Source organism: Alosa pseudoharengus, unplaced genomic scaffold (assembly GCF_046254945.1).
Source record: "Alosa pseudoharengus isolate Yale_2024_CS ecotype anadromous, Long Island Sound unplaced genomic scaffold, YU_APseudo_1.1 YU_APseudo_1.1_scf_18, whole genome shotgun sequence".
In the NCBI taxonomy this organism is placed as follows: Eukaryota; Metazoa; Chordata; class Actinopteri; order Clupeiformes; family Clupeidae; genus Alosa; species Alosa pseudoharengus.
This window is the reverse complement of record NW_027468650.1, coordinates 20,110,713-20,125,289: the sequence shown is the minus strand read 5'-3', so window position 1 is coordinate 20,125,289 and position 14,577 is coordinate 20,110,713. Positions and strand designations below refer to the sequence as shown.

The window sequence follows — 14,577 nt, the reverse complement described above, 5'->3', positions numbered from 1 at the left end:
ATGGACGTGCAAAACTGGTAATATCCAATGTCCACCACTCTAGTTTATCCAAAACAAACAAGAAAAGGGACTCAAAGTGCTAAATACCAGAATTTTCCTTTAACAAACGTCATTACTAAACATTAGTGATTGAACTCCAATGATTTCAAACTTCAGACAAGCGCCCACCAACCAGGAAATAAACGTTTGCCAATGGATCTAGGCCAGACTCTCTGCGAAGTCAGAGAGTCTGGTATCCAGGCTACTTGATTTAGCCTTGTAATAAAGCTCTTTTCCCAACAATAAAACCCATGCCCTGCTTGAGTATTTAGACAGAACATGCAGTCTAGCAATGAAATTACAGAAAATGTTGGTCTGTGTGATCCCTTGGGAGAACAACCCGAGTCAGAATAATTGAATACAAATCTAGGCTGAGCTAAGGGTTGCCTGACATGATGTAAGGGGAAGTAAACTGCGACAGGTGGCGGATCTTGATGCAACATACCTATATATAGGACTAAAGAACAATGTTTCTAGTGTTGACTTGATGTAACATTCCTACATACACTGTAGGACTAAAGGGAAATACTTCTAGTGTAGACTGGAAAGGGTGTCCACCACTTGGAAGAAGATTCGATTATTCCACAGGATGGGGCTTGATAGAAGAAGGCTCTGCCTCCTGTTCTTTTTGAGACTCTTGGAATGAAAACAACGCATTGAATATGCATCCACTCACTGGAGTAGACCTAGACTTCAGACCACAGGTCATTGAGTGTGTCAGTAGACCACCATTATTGAGGGTTGCTATATGAGTATGCGTACAGAGTGTTCAGTCTGTTGGCATGTGATGTATTAAGGGTAATGGTATGTGCATAGAATGTGAATGAAGAAAGAGGCACTGTATGCGACCCCATGCCTTTGAATACTCAATCGGTTCATGAAGCCACTATACTAATGGAATATGAAACAATTGATGAAAACCCTTCAAGCTGCCTGGATAAGACTCACAAAATCATATGTGATCTTGATCTTTGACCCTGTGACCTTGAGCACCCAAACAGTATATCTAGCCTATGGAGTGATTAACAGTGGGCAGTTTGATGCCCACAGATCTCTCAAGCCACTTCAGACATATTGTATAAACAACATCTAGTAATATATTGTATATAGACCCTGTGTGACCTTGACCTTTGAACCTCCTTGATACTCCTAGTACTTTGAAATAAATTTTCACGGGGAGCCGGTTTCATTGACTATATTTGTGATGTAGCCTACCAGTGTTCCTATTGAATATATACTACGTCTGAGGCTTGATGGGGTCGGGATATGGCTGGACTGCCCTCATTGCATGGGAGAATTTCATTTCTACATCTGGCAACCAAAAACTAAATAAGTAAGACGTATTGTGTCATGACTTCCGTCTCATTACAGCTGAGCTAAAATATAGCCTTTTTGATGACAATGATTATCAACTCCCATGTCAATTTTCTGAAGGAAAGGTTATAGAGTTATAGGTATATTAGAGTGCCTCCATGGCATCTGCCTTTGACAACCTAAATAATACCTTTGTGGGATTTGAGAGAAAGTAATGGAGACTGATCGTTCTAGCCTGAGCATGTGCAAACCTTCAAATAGTGAATAGCATATAGATGTTCTCTTGTTGAAGTTCAACAGAGTTTGCTTTTGCTGTTTGTTGTTTTCACTCCTGGCAGAAGACACTGTAGGCCTACTATGCTGTAGCTCCTCAACAGACTGAACAGTCTGAACAGGTGACTAGACCCCTATTGGTCATTAATTTGCTATACCCATACCTGAACTATAATTGCAACTTATACTAAGAGCAGCTGGTTCATATCAGGATATTCTTGAACGTGAACTCAGCTGTAATGGTTTACATGGCATTCATTAGAGGTAGAATAAGCCCAAGGCCGCCTCCTCTCATCGCCCTGATCTTTATTTTGTTGAGCAGCAAAATCTCAAAGGATATTCTTCACTTCACTTCACCGAGCTCCACCCTCCGTCTCTCAAACATCTTGCCATCATTTTCTCCTCCTTGGATAGCTGGGCTTGCTGGAGAGCAGATTGGCGCAGCCCTCTTTAAGCTCATTTAAATCAGATGCTCTTCTGGCCCGGGGCTCTGTCAGAGCGCTCCTCTCGACATTTTTTTTCCCCCTTTGAGTCCTAATTGGTGCCGAAAGGTACATGCATTGTTCGAAGAAGAGGAGTTGAGTGCTTGAAAGATAATGAGGCCCATGTTTTAAATAGCTCAAAGGATATTCGCTTATTACATATTCCATCCTTTTTTTTCTTCAAGTGAAGGCTTTGTTTAATGTATTATGACAGGACATTTAATTCCCAACAGAGTTTGCCATATAGCTCAGGATTCAATTAATGCAATCATACACAGCGAATGGATCATCAGCTAGCAACATTAGACAGCAACACTCATGCAACAGAGTTTGTGTACTTTCATTCAAGTGTGTGTGTGTGTGTGTGTAGCTAGCTCTTTCTGCAGATTTGCTGACTCAGCCTGGTTCCCAAACTGATCCTCTGCCTCTGCTTCCCACATGTTTAATGAGGACAGAAGATTACGCGTGGTATAAGTGTGCGTGTGTGTGAGTGAGTGTTAGTGTGCGCATGTCGATACACATAGTGTCCTAAAAGCAAAGTGTATGCTAATGGAATGGTATGTAAAGCTTTCTTTATGCTGTATTCAAAACTGTGTCCCTCTCTGGCTGCAGTGTTTTATTTCTGCATATTTATTTCTGGGAAAGCATCCAGATCGTTTTAAATAGCATGGTTCTTTGCTTACCTCTCTCACTGACTGCAAGGTGGCCATGTCGGATGGATTTATGGACGCATGTATTAAATATGAGGGGAAGATCAATATTCTGCTTGACCTATTCCACTAGCTTCCCTGTGACTGAAATAATGTTATGTCCACCTAACATTGCAAGGCTAGATTTCATGACTGTTACATATACAGTACATATCTCATTATGGGAAGGCCACGATTTAGATGTGATACAAAAAAATAAAGGCTACGTTTTTGAGTATATGGTGGAATAAAAATCTAGACTGATCTCGGGTGCCTTTGAGAGATGTTAAAAAGGAGTACTGTATCTAGGGAACCAGCACACTTCACATCAAGAGGAAATACACTAAAAACAGGGAGGGGCCAGTCCATAATAACTAAACTAAAATGGATGTGTCTGACTTTCCTGATTTGAGCCTGACTACCTGACAGAAAGTTAACCATCCATCTTTATTGCCATTCCCAGTCTGAGATTTCATCCACTGAAATGAACATCAAGGTCTTTTGATGTTGACCACATGTGTGACAGGAACAGCGTGTCTATTTGGGGGGAACGGAACGCGGTGCTGAGCAACAGTGTGTGTGTTAATTTGTTTGGCTGAGCTTAACCTCTTACAAAGGAGAAGTTACCCACACACATTAACACACACACACACACACACACACATTCTTTCACATGACCGAAGAGCATCACTAATTTCCACAGCTTAGAGCCACTTGGGTTTTATTTAACGCATCGCCTGAATCATCAGCACTAATTCAACTCATTGCAGACATGCATACAACACATTCACACACTCCAAAACACTCTCTCACACACACACTAATATAATTATACACATTCTGCACACATGTGCTGTGTATACATTGACCTCTTATGGCAAAGCTCTGTCCAGTTCCATTTATGAGTATATTTTTGTATTCATGTGTGTGTGTGTGCGTGTGTGTACATGTGTATGTGTGTGTGTGTGTGTGGGTTAATGTGTATGTTTCTATTTGTCCTCTGCTGTCTCTGTAATGAGACCTTTCTAAATGAGCTTGCTTGATTTTGAGGTGCTAAGCGTGTCCTTAGTGAGTGATCAGACCTTAAAGAGTTCAAGAGTTAATCATCTAAACATAATGAGTGCATATAGTCTCACGGTAAATGGCTTGATTAAATGTCAATGAAGAATGAAGGCAAGTATGGATTGAAGAAAGGTCTGCTGGGTGAATATGAGTTGGGAAGAGGGAAGGCTAGTGGCAACTGAAAAAGCTGACCATAAGAAGGTCCCCTGCCTGCCATATCCCTGTGATAGATGATAAGGATCTTGGTCCCAAACCTCACTGCGATCAGCCTCTAGCTTTTTCCACACACACACACACACACACGCACAGACACACACATACACACGCACAAACACACAATTTTCCTCTGTGTGTGTGTGTGTGTGTGCAAGCGTCTGTGTACGCATGCACATGTGAAAGTGGATGTGAGAGATAAAGTTTGACAGAGCCTATTAAGGAGACTAATGTCTGCTGTCTCTAAATGACCTCTGACACAGGAACTGATTACCCCAGCCTCTCTAGAGTCTGAATAAGGAGGCGTTTGGGGCTGTGTAGCCTTAAATGAAGGGTAAATGTGTCACATCCTGAAAAATCTGTTTAGAACTTGGCTTTATACAAAGTTTTAAATTCCCTTCTACCCACCTCTTCCTGAGTGAATTATCACATCTTTTATATGTTCTTCCTCTTCCTCTGTGTGCTGTGTATATTTCAAGGGTGCATTCATTTATTAACACAATTTCAAGAGAGGATTTTAAAATATGGGTGCCAGTGAAAATGCCGTACAGGGTCAAAAAACGAATGAACAAGAAGCTGAAGTAATCAGTCTGACTTTCGATGCTTTTTCATGCCTCCCGTCATCAGGCTCCATGCAATCACAGACTAAGCCCCCTGTGATAGCATCCCTGCCTCAGTCATTGCAAGTACATCTTGATTGATTAATCACCCACTATGTGGATACTGTTTTTTTAGAATTGATTTAGATTAAGTGTTATTTAGTATAATTTGTATTTTAGTATATTTAGTATTTAGTATTTAGTATATATTTATCTTCTACTGTCCTTATTGCTTAGTTGTGTTTTTTATATTATATACTTTTAATTACTTTCTGCTGTTAGTGAATGTGTGTGTGTGTTGTCTGTATGCTACTGTGACCTTGAATTTCCCCTGGGGATCAATAAAGTATCTATCTATCTATCTATCTATCTATCTATCTATCTCCAAATATTTTATCATCAAGAAGCAAAAACCTTGAGTATTTGAGTGAGCCTGGGTAAGTAAATACAATAATCTAGCTTGGCACAGAATAAACTATTGTACAAAATAAATAGAAAAGCATGTACAAAAAGAGGACACAAACAATAAATAATAATAATAATAATAATAATAATAATAATAATAAATAGCAACGAATACTCCATTGATATTTCTCTAAATTATAAATGGGTATACCTATGAGTGTCTCCTTTGTTTTTTCCTGTTTTGATGACAGTATTAGGGTTGGTTGAGGGTCCTGAGGTCATTAACTCTAATATCACACCTTGCCCCACGACTTGTGAGGCTCTCGCCAACACAGGTGTCTGCCATTTTCAGAGATGGAATTGTTTTCTATAGAACAATTGAATATCAGAAATGCTCAGATACAGTGTGCGCCATTCTGCTTGAAGCTGATGTTGCCTCTTTACTGTTCCAGTAGAATCTAGTTATCATGCTAGCATAGCTCCAGGGAATGGATAATATAAAAAAAACACACAAACACACACACACACACACACACACACTCACACACAATCTATAGCACACAATACAAAAATCTGTCTTTTACGCCAGTCCTCTTTCAAAATATGGTACATGGTAGAGGAGAGGTCATTCAACCCTTTTAAACATGTGAAATGAGTTTCATATGTTAATCACTGTTGTCAGATGCAAAAATGTCCACTCCGTCCAAATAGCTATTTGTATTATTTTTAGGAACATGGCTATAGTCTACTAAAAATCTAAGATGCACTACATGAATATGAGAGTTCTGACATTTGTTTGGTGAGGCATCCAGTAAAGTGCACTCTAGCTATTTTCACATTTTGTTCTTCAAAATTGTTCTAGTATTTAGACTAGAACACACAATGTTTGCAAACACACATTCATTTACTTTGTGTTTGCTGTTGACAGTGATGGTTCCATTTCCAGGAACACCCAAATTGCTGCAAATTGGAACCCCCAAATTGCTGTTTTCCATGTCAATGCATACCAGTAAACAAATAATAAATTACACATTATAGGCCTACTTTCAAAAGGCTTTATATATCAGTCCGGGATCAGATGTGAGTACAATCTGAGGTTTGCACAAGTATTTTAGAACAATGAATGCCTCACTGTGATGTTGGGGGAAGCTAATGGAAAATGAATAGCTGAACAACAAGGATTTTTCCAGACATGATGCAAACTTGGGAGACTAAAACTTAGATAGCTAATGTTAGGAAGTGACAGAGAAGAGCAGGCTGGAGGGTGGACAGACAAGACAATATTCTGCCCCACTTTTCTGCAGTGTGGAGTAGCCTATTAAATAGTTTAGCTTGCTTGTTAATCAGCTGGCCAATCTTACATAATGCATAATTAAAACATTTTAGAGCATACCTAATTAGTTGGAGATATAGCAGACCAGGTAGGAAGGTGTTTTTTAAGGTCATTTATTGGGTGCCTAAGGCCATGCGATTTTACATCAAGCATGGCAACAGCTGAAAGAGCAAGCAGCATAAATAGCATAGCAAATATTTCTTCAACTGATACTATCCAAATTCCAGGTATTTGGTATCAACTGATACTATCCAATATCCAGATGGCAATAGAGCTTTCTCTCAAAGTTTCAAAGTATTTTGTCCAAAAGTTAAGTGAAGTTAACATTCAACCAAGGTAGTGGTTGCTTCGCCTAAATCATCAGCATATTAGTTAACATAAACCATAAACATTTGCATTAAACATTTCTTGGGCATGGTTACAGGTCAGGATATTAACGTTAATGGTTTATTCATGTTAAAACAGCAGCCAAATTAACATGGTAACAAAGCAAAAAAACCTATGTACCCATGACACCATAAGAAACTTTAAAATTAAGCACAATTAATGTTTTAAAGGAACTGTAAGATTGTGGCCAAAACTGGTACTGCAATCACTTTCAAATTACTGTAGAGCGGTGTATCCCCTCACCCTCCCCCCTGACTGGCAGAGCTGGCAACCCGGATGGCGAAACACTACTGACTTTGTGATTAGTAGATAGGTTGGGATCAGGTCAAAACACAACATGACAACATCAACATTAGTTGAGGGCTGCAACTTCAAATTTTTAAATGACAATATCCTGGCCGGACTACTGTTGTCAGTGATATAAGTATTTGAAATTAACATGATTTCTTAATGTCTAGTGACATATCAGGGCCATTTTATGATTAATTGAAATACATTTCTTACATACGGTTCCTTACATTTCTTACATACGGTAACTGTTATATGATTTTGACCCATTTCATTAAACAATGCTGACAGTGTGAAAATTGTCACTGACCTTCCCTGCTACAGTAGATTTTAGTTTCTGACTTAATAAAGGCTGAGAGCTGAAGAAGCGAGTGCAGCAGGGTGAGTGTGCATGTGTGTCTGAATGCATTCTGAAACATGCGTGTGTAGGGGGTGTGTGTGGAGTGTGAACACAGCTAACCTTTCTCAAGTTGACACAGTAACAATCTGATTCATGGTAACACTCCTCCCAACCATCTGCTCATCTGGTCAAATGTACTGCCCACTAAACATCCAGTCTTTTTCTCTCTCTAGCTCTCTCACAGTCTTAATAACTGATATTTGTAACTTAACAAATTCATAATGTAATATTATGATGATTAATATATTTTGTATGATTATACATGTTGTATAATGGAGACCTTATATGGATGTGGGTAGTAGATTTGACGGTGTGAAAGCATTTCGATGCAGACAAGTCTCTAAGCCATTTGTGTGACTGTGTCCTGGTGTGTTTGATAATGTGTTTACCATGTATGTGGTGTGTGGTCAGGTCTGTCAAGTGCACCGACATATAAAGTGGTTGAAAGTCAGAAGTCCAATCCATTTGTTCATGGGTGTTTGTGTGTCTGCATGTCCATGTGCATAGATTGAAGTTTTTTTTTGCATTTAATCAGAGAGAGAGAGAGAGAGAGAGCATCTATATATTTTTCTCTGTGTGCAGTAAAAAGCTTTTCATTAGAGCTGATGGATGGAGATTATTGAAAAAGTGGACTGGTTTCCATTCTATTATTTTTGCTGTATGGGGTGTCTGACATTTCTTTTCTCAACTTCCGTTTTTCACTTCTGTGAATTTGTGTGTGTGTGTGTGTGTGTGAGTGAGTGAGAGAGAGAGAGCTAGAGATTGTGTGTGTGCGTGTGTGTGTGTGTGTGCGTATAATAAGCTACTTGCAAAACTTTTAGATTTTGCATCCTTCCACTGCATTGTACATTCTGTGTGTTTTTCGAGGTGAATGATGTTGATCAGTTCCCGCCTCCCTCTTCACCTCCTGCTGAGGTGTGACCTATTAGTCATCATTGACTGCTAGCAATCATTGCTCTGCCTGCCCACCTCCCCCGGGCACACAGCTCTCCTTGTGAAAGAAAGATGGTTGGAGGGAGAAGAGGGAGACGAGGGCGAGAGGAGTCAGAGGGGGAATGGACACAGATTGGAGTGGGAGATTACAGCTTGAGGTTCACAGAAGTGTGCCTTGGTTAACCAGCGGCCATAAATAAACTGGTTTAATCAGATTCAGATTGGGGAGTAACAGCGAGGCAAGCAATCACACATGCACACACACATACACACATTAAAAGGCACAGAGAGAGAGAGAGGGGCTATGTATGTGTCGTTGTTTGTATCTATACTTAAATTACAGTGTTTTATTATGAGGGCCATTGTGCCTTTGGGTACTAGGGTACTTTTGTAAATGTTTGATATGCTTAGACAAACTTCTCTTCTTTACTTCACCCTTTTCTCTTCCTAACATTTCTATTAAAGCTCGTGTTCTAGCTTCCCTGTCAGGCAGCCTTCTGTTCATTGCCATGGAAACTAATGGAATTTATAAGGAGAGTAATAAATAGGAAACAATCTGAAATAGCATACAACAGCATGATCACTGCCTGCAGGATCTTTTAGACCATCTTAGGGCAGCAAATAAAGTTGAAATATGTTGGTTAGAAATGTTTTGAGCCCTCTTTTCTTTGTGTTTTAAAAGTTACAGAAAATAAAACGTTTTCTTCATTTAGCTTGACATTTGTTTTGAAATATATATGTTGGTTTAGGCCTAATTCATGTAAGTGACTATTTGGTTTGACTCTGTTATGTTCCATTTCACTTTCTGTTCACTTTGTAAAACTTCTGTCTGGATATGCAAATGTAGAATTGATGGGAATGAATAAAGAATGGAAAGAGTGATGGAGAGAGGGAAAGAGAGAGAAAGAGAGAGAGAGTGAGGGAGACTTTGGTGCTTTCATTCTAGTGATAGCAATTGCACAGGTAGGTAGGGGTTCAGCAGTTAAAACAGAAATATGCTTACTTAACACAACTGTACAACTCATTTAGGACCTATATCTCTCAACAATGCATGCACATCCACACACTATGCCATTACTCCTCATGCCATTGAATGTCTAAGTGTGATGGAGAGACTGTGTGATGGAATGTGTCTGTCAGACGTGTGAGAGAGACTGGGATGTGATGGAGAGAGAGAGGACACTGTCAAGCAGAGTGTCTGGCATATGTCTGAGCTATAAGACTGCCCTCTGAAAGACATGGTCTCACCAACACATGTGTGTATCCCTGAAAGGAATAAAAACACACACACACCTTCAAAGTTAAGTAAGAGTTACATTTTAAACCTGCATTTTGCAGTATATTCTAAACATACTAGACAAAAGATTGTTTAAATTATTTGAGTTTAAAACTATATAAAGTAGCGATTAATGTATCTCATATAATAGCCTACTTAAAACAAATACATGACGCTAAACTGCACATGTGGATATATGTGTGTTATATATTGTGATAATGTTCTTCACATGAGCAAAAAGCACACTCTTAGCAAGTACGCCCGTTCACATATCCCCATTGGCAGTGCAAATTTCAGTCGTATATCGCGCACGCTTACGTTTAATTGTCAATTTATCTGATGTCATATTAGAATCGAGGGAGGAGGAGGCACACACGCACGCTCCCAATGCTCCTGAATCGATTAAACGCGGTGGCACAATATCTTCCAGTATGACTTGCGCTGCCAAAGTTTACTGAGTAACAGCCATCAGCACGACCCCGTCTGTGCGCCAAGATTACGCTGGTTGCCATTATTTCCTTCAAATACCCGGAGCACAGGAACAACGACGCGGGACCGGTTTTCTAAGGTAAGAAATACAGGCTAAAGTTGGAATGGCATATGTCATATGTGAATGAACTATCATTATTTCACCCAAACTCAGCGCTAGATTGTTTCTGGTGTTCTGACCAGCTCCTTTGTAATGACAATTTCCAGAGTTCAACGTTCGATTTTGTGTCCCCGCGCATTTTTCCCTCCTCATGCTTCCTCTCCTCTTTCTGATTCTTTCCTCTCCTGTACTTTAGGCTTCAGCTGTCCTCACCTTCTCGCCTCTGTCCGTCCTACAGTCTAATTTCGGAGAATGGAGCCAAATTTGGTAGAAATCTTCAAAGAAGACAAATGCCTGTCGTCTTTAGTGGAAGAGTGTCTATCCAACTCTTCCCTGCCCGACACGCGCAACTTGACGCATAACAACAGCGGCAGCTGGGCGCACGAGCCCATGTCCCCAATTATACCGGTAATCACGGCAGTCTATTCCGTGGTTTTTGTGGTGGGACTGGTGGGCAACTGCCTCGTCATGTACGTCATTATCAGGTATGATTACTGTTTCCTTCAATACTGTTGTGTTTCAAATAGCCTATGTCTATAAACATTTATGATGTGGAGTCATGGATGGGCTAATGTCATAGACATTTCTTTTATTGCTTGTTAAATGATTCATGACGTTAAAATGTGACGTAGTTTATTTTGTGTAGAGCATGTCCATTTGATTGCTTGTCTGACCCAGCTTTCACTCAAAGCCTGGAGCAAAATCATGTATGCTTGTGTACTAAATCCTGTGGGTTAAGGATTTATTTGACCGTGATTGTCTGTGGACTTGTATACGACAAATGGTGTCGTGGTTGTAACATCAAGATTGCATCTGTGCATTGTTTCAATAATCCTAGGCCCTTCTGTAGGTTGCTGCTACTGATGCAGGTGTGTGTGTGTGTGTGTGTGTGTGTGTGTGTGTGTGTGTGTGTGTGCCTGTGTGTGTCATGCATTCTTGGTTGTATTCAAGTTTGTTTTTGGACATAATTATGTTTTCATGACATTATATATATATATATAATTATATGTTTTCATTTTTGTCAGATTTCTTTGGTAGGCTATAGATGCATATCGTATGCATGTGTATGTGTGTGTGTGTGTGATCTGTATCTGGCTAGAACTGTGTGTATGTGTTTTAGAATGTGTGTGTCTGTGGGATGGGGTGTGTGTGTGTGTGTGTGTGTGAGTGTGTGCGTGTGTGTGTGTGTGTGTGTATGTGATTAAATGTGATTTAATGGAGTGATTCCCTTCTCTGACACGTAGCGTGCTGATTCAGTTGTTTTTATGGCGGTTTTTCAGACGCCTGTAGCAGGTGGCTCTGTATTTACGATGGGGGACACAAATAAATCTGAGCATGACTAGTTGATGTACAACATATTTGTATCTGTGTGTGTGTGGTGTGTGTGTGTGTGTGTGTGTGTGTGTGTGTGTGTGTGTGTGTGTGTGTGTATGAGCACCTGAAAGCCCTGAAGTGTAATTTCACTGACAAATCGATAACACACCACATTCCTGAGTAACCCCGCTCTGTCACATAAGAGGCTACGAGCTGCTGATTTATGACAAATTGAACTTGTTTTTCAGTGATTTACTAAGCCAGTTTAGTGAATCATTGATATAATTGATTGATTATACTGCACAACATTTGATCTATAGGTCTTTAAAAAATTGAAAGAGAAAAAAAATGTTAACAATATTGATTGATTGTCCTTGCCATGCTTGAAAACTTAAATCCAATTAAAGTAGCTCCAGAAATGCAGTTTACCTAATGCCTGATGCTCCGATGGCTCTAAAGGTCTCGATTTTGTTCGAAACCATGGACAGACACACACACACGCACACACACACACACACACGCACTAACACAAAGACATATGCACCATGTTTTATTGTCTTTGCTCTTTCTTTAAATCACACCCCATCATTACTCCTGGCTGCCCATCCTTAGGGATGAGTAAATGCACAGTAAATCACTCACTGATCAAAAGACATCCCTGGCAGGAATGTTTAGAAAATTGAGATTATGGCCATTAAGGGTCTTGTTTTCAAATCGCTGCTTTATTCTCAGTGCTCCAACTGTTCTAACTGTCTAACTTATTTTTAATGAAGTATTCAGCAAAGCTTTGACTGGTAGCGTGAGGCTGAGCAACCAAAATTGTCCTCTTGACCATAGCATTTCATTGGCACCTTTAGCTGCTATCTTTGCAACAGAACGGAGCCCTCTAGGACCTCTCTTCTGTCTCTGTGCCGCCCCTCCCCCCCCCCCCCCCAACTCACCCCCTGTCTGTGCTCTTTCCTATGCCAAGGTACACCAAGATGAAGACGGCCACTAACATTTACATCTTCAATCTGGCCCTGGCCGATGCTTTGGTGACCACTACCATGCCCTTCCAGAATGCAGACTATCTGCTCCACTCTTGGCCCTTTGGTGAGGTGGTGTGCAAGGTCTTCATCTCCATTGACTACTACAACATGTTCACCAGTATTCTAACCCTCACCATGATGAGCGTGGATCGCTATGTGGCCGTGTGCCACCCAGTGAAGGCACTAGACTTCCGCACCCCACTTAAAGCCAAGGGCATCAACGTGGGCATTTGGGTGCTCTCTTCAGCTGCCGGGGTGCCCGCCATGGTGCTCGGAGGTACCCAAACCAATAATGGTAAGACAGGTTGCTTGCCATTGGATCTTATGTTGTATGTACCTCACCTTCTGACAGGAATGTGCTAGTGCTGAGGCCTAAACACTGCAGAGCCGTTGGCTGCAGGGCTTTTGATTGGTGAGTTTATTAGAGAGCTTACCTGGCCTGTCTGATGGATTGTTGATCGCTTCATCAGAAATAAATGAGCCCCCAGACGCCTGCTTAATCTCAAAGCATGTATCATAAATCCAGCAGTAATTACCGCATTTATCATTGATTCATTTTTAAATGTGCCAGCTTGGCCGTCCTCATTAACCCTTGCCTCCTCTTTCCCCTCTCTCTCCTTTATGTCTCTATCCCTCTATCCATTCGATTGCTCAACTTTTGCTCTTTGCTTTCCCATCATGTCCCCCCCACCCCCCCACCCCCTGCCCTTCTGCCCTTTGCAGGGACCACCGAGTGCGCCCTGCAGTTCCCTGAGCCGTATGAGTACTGGGACAGGGTGATGAAGCTGTGCGTGTTTGTTCTGGCCTTCGTGGTGCCCGTCCTAATCATCACTGTCTGCTACTCGCTGATGATTCTGCGCTTGCGCAGCGTGCGCATGCTCTCCGGCTCGCGAGAGAAGGACCGCAACCTGCGGCGCATCACACGCCTGGTGATGGTGGTGGTGCTGGTGTTTGTGGTGTGCTGGATGCCCATCCACATCTTTATCCTGGTCAAGGCTCTGATGGTCGTGCCAGAGACCACGCCTGTCATGGCCGCCTACTTTTTCTGTGTGGCCCTGGGCTACACCAACAGCAGCCTCAACCCCGTGCTCTACGCCTTCCTGGATGAGAACTTCAAGCGCTGCTTCAAGGACTTCTGCTTCCCCATGCGCGGGGGCAGGGGCAGATCTGGGCGTCAGGCCAGGGGGAACAGCAGGGAGGGAGAGCCTGGGGTGCGTCAGCTCCCCCGCCCCGCTGAGAGCCCACCGCGGACCGCCAAGCCGGCCTGACTAGCCGTGGAACTGTCCTCCATCACACAGGCTGGGAAGGAGGACTCTCATGACTTAGGATTGACTCAGGTCACATCAGCCCTGTGACGACTTCAGAAAAACCCTCCCTCATAATAACGCCTGCTGGACTTCCAAAGTGAACCCTCTCATTTTGTTCTCAGACACAGCAAAAGGGAGGAAACTGTCACCGACATCCTGTCATTGTCATAATTGGTTGTTCAAAATAGTTTTTTCTCAACTGTGGTTTACTCATTCTTCAGACAGGGGCCAATATGAGTTTTCTGATATAATAATATACATGGTTTAAACTAAGACAGATTCATACTAATTTATATTAATTTAGGATATAGATACTATTAAAATATAAATTCATATTTTCTAAATATCTTTATTTGTGTAATTTATGTATATATAGCAGTGTGTGTGTGCATATGTGTGTGTACTTGTACATTTTACCATTTATTTATTGTATATACATTATATTGTATATTATCACGGTGTGGTGAATGCACAATCCAATTAGAGGCAACTCTAATCAAGCCTTTATCAGCAAAGAAAATGTGCTCCATCAGTTTTGCTGACATCTTATACAATGCTGCTTATTCACTGTTTTCTGAGTCACTGAGTCAGTGTTCCTCCATTCCATGCATTTCAACACAATTATATTGCCAGTCAGCTCAAAGTG

General features: G+C 41.2%; 1 protein-coding gene across 1 annotated transcript; it reads left to right on the top strand.

Moving 5' to 3' along the window:
* The first annotated feature begins 10,534 nt into the window (after positions 1 to 10,534).
* On the top strand, positions 10,535 to 13,892 carry LOC143131668 (delta-type opioid receptor-like). Its single transcript, XM_076291288.1, has 3 exons — positions 10,535 to 10,767; positions 12,567 to 12,919; positions 13,348 to 13,892. Exons 1-3 carry the CDS (start codon positions 10,535 to 10,537, stop codon positions 13,890 to 13,892), a joined length of 1,131 nt encoding a protein of 376 aa, XP_076147403.1.
* Positions 13,893 to 14,577: the final 685 nt, after the last annotated feature.

Coding starts and splice junctions, on each gene's coding strand:
- LOC143131668 (XM_076291288.1), top strand. CDS start 10,535: ATGGAGCCAAATTTGGTAGAAATCTTCAAAGAAGACAAATGCCTGTCG. Junction 10,768..12,566: donor GTCATGTACGTCATTATCAG/GTATGATTACTG, acceptor TCCTATGCCAAG/GTACACCAAGATGAAGACGG. Junction 12,920..13,347: donor AGGTACCCAAACCAATAATG/GTAAGACAGGTT, acceptor TGCCCTTTGCAG/GGACCACCGAGTGCGCCCTG.